General features: G+C 54.2%; 1 protein-coding gene across 1 annotated transcript in view; it reads left to right on the top strand.

Moving 5' to 3' along the window:
* The window catches only part of ANPEP (alanyl aminopeptidase, membrane), a 67,664-nt gene that overhangs the window by 21,677 nt on the left and 36,430 nt on the right, over nucleotides 1-9,557 (top strand). The window contains exons 7-12 of the mRNA XM_034784909.1: nucleotides 232-345; nucleotides 832-975; nucleotides 1,074-1,139; nucleotides 3,683-3,748; nucleotides 4,526-4,698; nucleotides 5,150-5,405. Coding sequence (XP_034640800.1) covers nucleotides 232-345; nucleotides 832-975; nucleotides 1,074-1,139; nucleotides 3,683-3,748; nucleotides 4,526-4,698; nucleotides 5,150-5,405 — 819 coding nt within the window. The remainder of the gene's footprint in view (nucleotides 1-231; nucleotides 346-831; nucleotides 976-1,073; nucleotides 1,140-3,682; nucleotides 3,749-4,525; nucleotides 4,699-5,149; nucleotides 5,406-9,557) is intronic.

The raw sequence follows: 9,557 nt of genomic DNA, 5'->3' as shown, positions 1-9,557 counted from the left end.
TGTGGGGGGGCTGTAGCTTGGGATTCCCTAGGATCGGGGCTCCCTGGCTGTGTGTGGAGGGGTGGGGGCTCTGTCATGGGGCTTCCTGGGTGCAGGGGTTCCCTGGCTTTGTGTGTCGGGGGGGCTCTGTCCCAGGGCTCCCTGGGCGTGGGGGCTCCCTGGCTCTGTGTGTCGGGGGGGCTCTGTCCTGGGGCTCCCTGGCTGACCCTCCCCGTCTCACTCTCTCCGCAGTGGTTCGGGAACCTGGTGACCCTGCGCTGGTGGAACGACCTGTGGCTGAACGAGGGCTTTGCCTCCTACGTGGAGTACCTGGGGGCGGACTCAGCTGAGCCTTCCTGGCACATTGTGAGTAGCCCCAGCAGGAGGCGCTACCCAGCGGGCTGCAGCGGCAGGAGGCGCGTGGGAACTGGCATGCCAAGGTGGCAGGCTTCGGCCCAAGCAGGGTCACCTGTGGCCCTGCAGGAAGGAGCTGCGTGCTCCCGGGGAGGGGGCCCTGCTCTCCAGTTGGCTGCAGCCTTTCCTGGCGCTGGGACCGGGGGATGGAGGCCAGGGGGTCTCTGTCGTCCCTCCGGAGGGGCAGTGTGGAGCTGCCGGCAGCAGTGAGCGAGCGCTGCTTGCCGGGGCAGCTCCTGGTGCTGCTGGGTGGGGAGGAAGCAGCCCCCATCCTGCAGGTGGGTGAGAACGCAGGCTGTAGGCTGGGGGCGGGAAGGGAAGAGACGGCACCGTGTCCGGGCTGGCGGCAGTCCCCACACGCCCACGGAGGGCCGGTCGGTGGCTGGATGCTGAGTGCCGGCACCGCCCCGGGCAGGCTGTAACCTTGTGCCTTTGCAGAAAGACCTGATAGTGCAGAGTGAGATGTACCGCGTGATGAAGGTCGACGCGCTGGCCTCCTCGCACCCGCTCTCCTTCCTGGAGAACGAGATCAACACACCGGCGCAGATCAGCGAGGTCTTCGACGCCATCGCCTACAGCAAGGTGAGGGACCCCCTTGGGGACTGCCTGGGGTTGGGAGCAGCCCCTCCTGGGAAGCTGCTCGGACCCTCGCTCAGCGCTTCTCTCTGATCTCCCTGCAGGGGGCGTCGGTGCTGCGGATGCTCTCGGAGTTCCTCACCGAGGACAGCTTCAAGAAGGGGCTGCAGGTGAGGCCCTGGCGGGGCTGCGTGCCGAGCAGAGGGCTTGGCCGGATGCGTCCTGCATGGCCCCTGCTCCGAGGCCGGCGTCGGCCTGGGCTCCCTTGGGAGGGCGCTCTGCCTTAGGGGGAACCTGCCAAACCTCCCCACACTCTGGCAGCGCTCCCCAGACCCGCAGCCAGTCTGCAGGAGGGGCAGAGGAGTGGGTAGTGCCTGAGGGGAATGGATGGTGCTGGGGGAGTGCCCACTTTGCACATGCAACGCCCTGCGCAGCGTGAGTTACATGCCCGCTCTGTGCCAGTGCACAGGCTGCAGGACCGGGGCAGCCCCTGGCTACAAAGACTGGCAGTTCAGTCAAGCTTTGGCTTGGAGGTCCCTGGTCCAATCGAGCGTTGGCCAGCATGGCAGCCGTCATGCCCATGGTGGCCGTGCCTGGGGAAGGGCCCAGCCTGCACACTCGTTCCCATGGTCTCAGTGCAGCACCCGGAGGCATGGCCCTGCGGTGCCCACGCCCGCCCAAACACCCTGCAGGGGAAGAGTGTGGGTGAGCAGCAGGGAGGGCTCTGCTGCTGGGAGCATTGGCCTCTGCCTTTGAGAGCTGTGCCCAGAAAGTCTGGGGCTTTGCTCAGTGCAATGCCTCTGCCTTCGCCTGGCAGCGGGGGAGCAGGGTGTACTCTTGGGGAGGCGGCTCCTCTGCTGAGACCTGGCTCTGGGATCCCCATCTCATCCCGAGCGAATAAGAACATCAGAACGGCCAGACTGGGTCAGACCAAAGGTCCATGTAGCCCAGTATCCTGTCTGCCGACCGTGGCCAATGCCAGGTGCCCCAGAGGGAGTGAACCTAACAGGCAATGATCAAGTGATCTCTCTCCTGCCATCCATCTCCATCCTCTGACAAACAGAGACTAGGGACACCATCCCTGCCCATCCTGGCTAATAGCCATTGATGGACCTATCCTCCATGAATTAATCTAGTTCTTTTTTGAACCCTGTTATAGTCTTGGCCTTCACAACATCCTCTGGCAAGGAGTTCCACAGGTTGACTGTGCGTTGTGTGAAGAAATACTTCCTTTTGTTTGTTTTAAACCTGCTGCCTATTAATTTCATTTGGTGGCCTCTAGTTCTTGTGTTACGAGGAGTAAATAACACTTCTTTATTTACTTTCTCCACACCAGTCATGATTTTATATCCCTGTTGCGGATTGTGGGGGAGTTAGTCTCCCGGGCAGAAGGTGTTAATTCTCCCCACCCCCATTCCTGGCTCAGGTTACAGCTCAGGTAACTTCCTTCAAGGGAAGTCCCACATCCCCACTGCAACCCCCCTGCAACATTCCCAGGTCAAATCTGCCCTGCTCCCCGCTCCGTCACAATCCCCCCTTAGTCATCTCTTTTCCAAGCTGAAAAGTCCCAGTCTTATTAATCTCTCCTCATATGGAAGCTGTTCCATACCCCTAATCATTTTTGTTGCCCTTTTCTGTACCTTTTCCAATTCCAATATATCTTTTTTGAGATGGGGCGACCACATCTGCACGCAATATTCAAGATGTGGGCGTTCCATGGATTTATATAGAGGCAATATGATATTTTCTGTCTTATTATCTATCCCTTTCTTAACGATTCCCAACATCCTGTTTGCTTTTTTGACCGCTGCTGCACATGGAGCGGATGTTTTCAGAGAACTATCCACAATGACTCCAAGATCTCTCTCTTGAGTGGTAACAGCCAATTTAGACCCCATCATTTTATATGTATAGTTGGGATTATGTTTTCCAATGTGCATTACTTTGCATTTATCAATATTGAATTTCATCTGCCATTTTGTTGTCCAGTCACCCAGTTTTATGAGATCCTTTTGTAGCTCTTCGCAATCTGCCTGGGACTTAACTATCTTGAGTAGTTTTGTATCATCTGCAAATTTTGCCACCTCACTATTTACCCCTTTTTCCAGATCATTTATGGATATGTTGAATAGGACTCGGCCCAGTACAGACCCCTGGGGGACATCACTATTTACCTCTCTCCATTCTGAAAACTGACCTTTTATTTCTACCCTTTGTTTCCTATCTATTAACCTGTTACCAATCCATGAGAGCACCTTCCCTCTTATCCCATGACAGCTTCCTTTGCTTAAGAGCTTTTGGTGACAGACCTTGTCAAAGGCTTTCTGAAAATCTAAGTACACTATATCCACTGGCTCCCCCTTGTCCACATGCTTGTTGATCCCCTTCAAAGAATTCTAGTAGATTGGTGAGGTATGATTTCCCTTTACAAAAACCATGTTGAATATTGCCCAGCAAATTATGTTCATGTCTATGTCTGACAATCTTGTTCTTTACTAATCGTTTCAACCGGTTTGCCTGATACTGAAGTCTGGCTCACTGCCTATAATTGCCGGGATCACCTCTGGAGCCCTTTTTAAAAATTGGCGTCACATTAGCTATTCTCCAGCCATTTGGTACAGAAGCTGATTTAAATGATAGGTTACAGATGACAGTTAGTAATTCTGCAATTTCGCATTTGAGTTCCTTCTTCCCTTTCCCTGTGTTTTCACAGTCCTACCTCCAAGCCTTCAGCTACGGAAACACGGTCTACGACGATCTGTGGACTCATTTGCAAAAGGTACGAAGCTCCTCCCACCGGCTGGAGGAGCATGACCAGGGCTGGGCTGGGTTTCTGTTGAATGGCATTTAGTGTAAGAAGCCTGTTATGGTCAGGGACAGGGACATCACCCAGCCGTGATGAAACTGAAATTCAGGTCCCGCAGCCACCGTCCCTTTGCCCCTTTGGCACATAGGCTCCATTTGCACGACACGCTCCCACACAGGGCACAGTGCTGGCTGCGTGCCTGGGCCCAGCAGGCACATGGGTGGACTCGGTGCACGGCTCCGCTAGGCACAGGAGAGGAATCGGTGCCGTTCCCTGGCAGGGGCCTGATGGGCGCTTGTCTTGCCTTGTCCGTGCTGCACGAACACGGAGGATGGCATGGCCCCTGCCCCAGAGAGTGCCCGATCCTGCCAGCCCTTGCGCTGGGCTCATGTGAGCAGCACCTGGGAACCCTGCTGAGACCAGCCGGGACGACCGTAAGGTACTGTTCTTTCAAGAGCTGGTGAACGGTGTCCTCGTCGCTGGGGGAGGCTGGCGTGACGCCGCCGGTGACTCTGCCAGAGCTCTAGACAGACGGTGAGGGGGGAGCGTCCATGTCACAGCACGTGAAGCAGCTGTGGGGGTTCGACCCAACCTCCCAAACACCCAGCTCTGGGCACTTCTCTCTGCCCCCAAAGGTGCCCTGTAGAAGGGCAGGGGGTGGAGACGGAGCCGGGACTCCCTGGCCTAGCCTCTGCGGGAGCCGATCTGCAGAGAACAGCAGGCAATAGCTCCTTACCGCCCCCTGCACAGGTGGTGGATGAAGAAAAAATTCAGCTCCCCACCACCATCAAAGGCGTCATGGATCGCTGGACACTGCAGATGGGCTTCCCCGTGGTGACTGTGGACACGAAAGCTGGCTCCATTAGCCAGAGACACTTCTTACTGGACACCGAATCCATTGTCGAGCGGCCCTCGGCGTTCAAGTGAGTGATCGAGCGGCCCTTTCTGCCCCCCGAGGTCCCACGTTGGAGAGGCCGGCTGTCCTAAGGGCAGTGGGGCGTGAGCCCCTCCCCTGCCACCACAGAGCCCCACGGCAGTGCCTCTCGGAGGGGGCCTCTGCGGGATCGTGGCCAGGGCTGCACTGCGGCACCCCCAGGTAGAGACCTTGTGGTGCTGGGTCCCTGGAGCCCCATGGGCCTTCTGCCTCCGAGAGCCCAGAGGCCCAAGGCCAGCCCCGTTCCTCTGTGCTCTTTGCAGGGCCCTCCCCATGGGGCGTCACCCCTTTGAGGGGTGAGGGTGTGATACGGGTGAGCCCGCACCGATCGCCGGGGGGGGGGATCCCTCGCACTGGGGGGCTGGGACTCTGCCGGGGGCAGAACCAGCAGAGTAAGGAAGGGCAGGAGAAGACCCCAGTGTCTGTATGTCCGTCTGCAGCTACACCTGGATAGTCCCTGTCACTTGGATGAAGCAGCAGGATGGGGCAGAACAGATGTACTGGCTCACCGAGACCTCAGGTACGTGCTGGTCCCTGGCCGTGTCCCAGGCACCGGGGCTGCTGCAGGAGCGGGATATGCTGCTAGCAGGCGACAGGCGAGCCGTTGCCAGGTTTGCCATGCCAGTGCCATGGTCAGTGCCCCGGGGAGCTTTCAGTGCGGTTACTGGGGGTGTCACATCCCCCTCTTCAGCCCAGGCNGGATCTGAGTTACTACAGAGAATTCTTTCCTGGGTGTCTGGCTGGTGGGTCTTGCCCACATGCTCAGGGTTTAGCTGATCGCCATATTTGGGGTCGGGAAGGAATTTTCCTCCAGGGCAGATTGGCAGAGGCCCTGGGGGGGTTTTCGCCTTCCTCTAGAGCGTGGGGCACGGGTCACTTGCTGGAGGATTCTCTGCACCTTGAGGTCTTTAAATCACGAGTTGAGAACTTCAATGGCTCAGGCATAGCTCAGGGGTTTGTTACAGGAGTGGGTGGGTGAGATTCTGTGGCCTGCGTTGTGCAGGAGGTCAGACTAGACGATCATAATGGTCTATGAGTCAATGAGCAAGACCCCACCCACCCTCTCTGCATGACTGTGTTAGGTGCCTACATACTGAACCACATGGTCAAGGCTCGTGGGGCTCAGGCCGCAGGACTGTAAAATTACAAGGTAGACATTTGGGCTTGGGCTGGACTCAGGGCGCCGAGACCTCTCGAGGGGAGACGGTTCCAGAGTTCAGGCTCCAGCGTGAGCCTGAATACGCTGCCAATGTCCAGCCCCACAGCCCGAGTCTGCCAGGGGAGCCGCGCACCCACACAGGCCAAGCTGGGCTCTGGCTACAGTTGATTAACTGGGGAAAGTCTATGCACAAGGGCCTTGTTAGGTCAAACATCAGGGACCGAAGGATGTAGGTCGCCCTTATGAGACAGGGGCTGGATCCTTGGATGCAATGTCTCTGAAAAGGATTTAGGGGGCATGTTAGGTAACCCACTGACCATGAGCTCCCAGGGTGGTGCTGTAGCTAAGAGGGCTAATGCAACCCTGGGAATATCAAGTAGTTGTAGGAAGGGGATGTATCTCGGTGTACGGCATTGGTGAGACCATCACTGGCTACGGTGTCCATTTCTGGTGTCCACACTTCAACAGGGACGTTTACATTGGAGGGGTTCAGAAAAGAGCTACGAGAATGACTTTTTATTTACTGGTAATGTTTTATATTAAATATAAACGTGTAACAGAACAAAGCGTACGGTGATACATGCGCAAGCTGGAAATACCCTATAAATAATACAATCGAGTGTTCATTATTCGTAAACCTGGGGAGAAGAAATAAACCCAAACCAATCAGCCTGAACCCATCGAGGCCATGCCGGGCATCAGTTCAGAACAATTTGAGATCTGAAATCCTGCCTCACAGTAAGAGACGGAAGAAGTTCAGTCTGTTGAGTTTAGCCAAGAGGCTAAGCAGGTCTGTAAGTACCTCCTCAGGGCCGAGATTTCTGATAGTGGAGGGCACCTTATTGCTAGTCTGAATATACCTAGCTTCAGCTTCCAGCCACTGGAGTTCATTGTCCCTTTTCCTGCTGGATTAAAGAACCAGCTCCTATCAGAAACCTTTCCCCTGTGTAGTTACTTGTCGACTGTGGTCAAGTCCTCGCTCAGTGTTCACTGATGAAACCCCAAAGCGGTGGTGAGGACACTGGAGGTGCAGTGGTTTTTGTTTGCACGTGTCAGGAAGTCTCATGCTTTTTCTCTGAGTAAAGTGTGTGTGATTAAAAAGTTACTTTGCAAAGCCTCTGTCTGCCTGGATTTAACTGTCCTGTATCCCCAGAAGGCTGACGTGTAAACTGGAGAACCCCCATGGGTGGAGCTCTGGAGAAGGTGTGCTTACAATCCTGGGAGAGCTGGGGGGAGAGCACTGGTCTTGGGGTCACCGGACAGGGAGTCTATACTGCAGGAGTGAGCCAGGGCTGGCCAGTCCCAGGGATCCACACCCAGCAGCCTGCTGAGTGTCTACCAAGGGGAACGCAGTCAGGGCAGTGTCTGGCCAAGCTGGAAGGCCTCCATTGGGAACCTCCCCTTCTCCATTGTATAAAGCTCCCTGTCTGCCCCTGGTGGGATGAGACTGTGAGGAGGCAATGCCACATTTGGGGAGAAAGAAGGGAACACTTCTGTGGGGGGTGGAATTCTTGTCTAAGGGATTCAGACCGCGTCCTCTCTTTGGAGCTGCTTAGGAGTCTGTAAGGTTTGGAGCAGTGCTCGGGGCAATGGCTAAGTGGGCACAGTACAGGAGCGGTGGTCAAAGCTGCACGGCAAATCCAGTTTAACACAGGACTCTGCAATTTAACATGTCTATTGCCCCCCTAGCGTGGTGTTTGCTGTAGCTGTCTGGATCCGATCAGATTAACACCAGGGGCATGTGGCCCACAGTTACTAGAGCACTAGCTCAGATCTCAGCCTTCGTTCAGAGGGGACATCAACAGGAAGCAGAGCTGGGAACCAAGAACAGGGACGGGATGTTTTTATTTTCAACGATTTGTGTGAAAAAAGTTCCAGTTTCTTGGTTGAAAAAATGTTTTGATGGAAATTTCCTGATCAGCTCAAATAATACAAGGATATGCTGATAACATGCTAAATTACCAACATCGTGTGTGTGTGTTTGTGTGTGTGTGTGTCTGTGTGTGTGTGTGTAAGAGAGAGAGAGAGATGGATTAAATTATATAGTAGAAACCTTTTACAAACAAAAAAAGTTTAAAATCACAAACTCTCTCCAGAGAGGAACTGACCAGCCGTTCTGAAACGCTCCCATCCTCCTCCGTTGAGAATATCATGAGCAAAGAAGGCTATTGCAGCAACCCATATGAAGCAGGTGCAGCTCGACAGGATCAAGAGAAGAAACCTGGACTATTTCACACACCTCTCAAGGCAATTTGGAGATGAAGGGAAGACGATGGCATAATTGCATGAGACAAGCAAGCACCAGGGAAAGGAATAAAATGGTCCTTGGATAACATCAAAGGACAGTGTGTGAGATACCAGCCCGGGTGACAGGACTGGCAAACCAGCACAAGCACTGATTACCCATGGCAGACAGGGCTACCTGCTCCTAGCAGAATGGCTGCTGATGAAGAGAGAGTGCCCCTGAGTTTCACAAATACCAGCTCAGATTTCCACAGGAAAGACTTTATAAACATGCGTCTGCAAAACAGCTATGAAAATATTTGTTTGTTTAATTTATAACTGACGTAAGGAAGAAGACAAGACTGTCTCTCGGGGGCTGCAAGTACCTTTGAGCTAATTAGAAGCACAATGACATCACTGACAAACCCAACAGCTTCCTTTAACCCCAGGCCCAGAAAATAACCCAGTGCAGGTGAATGCCAATGCCAAAGAATCCCCCACCTCACCCACAATCCCAGCCTTGCCCAAGAGCCTGCTGGAGAGATGATGGGCCTTCAGGATACCTACTGCCAGCAACATCCGTGTACAGTCACACTCCCTTCGGGACACATGGATTCTGTGCGGGGTCACGCCAGCGGCTAGAACCAGAAACCAGAAATGCGTTGAACAAACGGATTGAAATGTCTGAACCATGCAGCTTTGAAATGAACTGGTCGTGTTGCTTTCCAATGCAAAGTGAAAACCTCCTGGAGAGAACTGGTCACTGGCTGCCTCCCTTCCAATGAGAATTTCTGACAGATGGTGAGTCAGATTCAACCTTTCCATAAGGCTCGAATTCTTTATCCTGATAGCGCCACAGCCGCTCTCTCTGAAAGAAGATCCAATGAATGAGAGACACGTAACTAACACCAACTCCCCCCACACCCGCAATGTTGTTCTCTGTGTTCCTTGTTCCTAATGATTAAAAACCTCCCTTGAAAGAGACCTTCCCTTCACCTGCTACGGACCCGAGAGCGAGTTCAGCTTTGCCTTAGCCAGATCCACTTTGCGGCATGTGGGATACACGAACATCTCTCCACTGACTGGTTGCACTGTTGGTTTCCTTCCTTTGCACTGACCCGAGCAGTGTTTCTTCTGTAGTTCTCTTGTCTCAATGGACCCAGGGCAAATCCATTCAGTTCACAGTGTTCTAGGTGCGAATGCAGTGTGGGATCTGAAAGTCAAGCTGGGCTCTTTCCTTCTCATGCATCAGCACAGCCAGTGGCTGCTGGAGAAGCTTGCTGGTGTACCCCTATGGCCTGGAGCAAGAGCTTTGCCTGAGTAAGGGCCAGTGCTAATTAATCAAGCAGCAAAAGGAACTGAAGAGAAGGGGGTGCCGATGGTGAGTGACAAACCACTGAAAACAGCACTGTTGGTACCAATTAGTCATCCACATTGGGGTGCTGAGCACCCGGTTCCTGGGCTGC

The sequence above is a fragment of the Trachemys scripta genome, chromosome 10, assembly GCF_013100865.1.
Source record: "Trachemys scripta elegans isolate TJP31775 chromosome 10, CAS_Tse_1.0, whole genome shotgun sequence".
NCBI lineage: Eukaryota > Metazoa > Chordata > Testudines > Emydidae > Trachemys > Trachemys scripta.
Note: the sequence above shows the minus strand (reverse complement) of the source record. Positions and strands in the feature narration are given on the sequence as shown.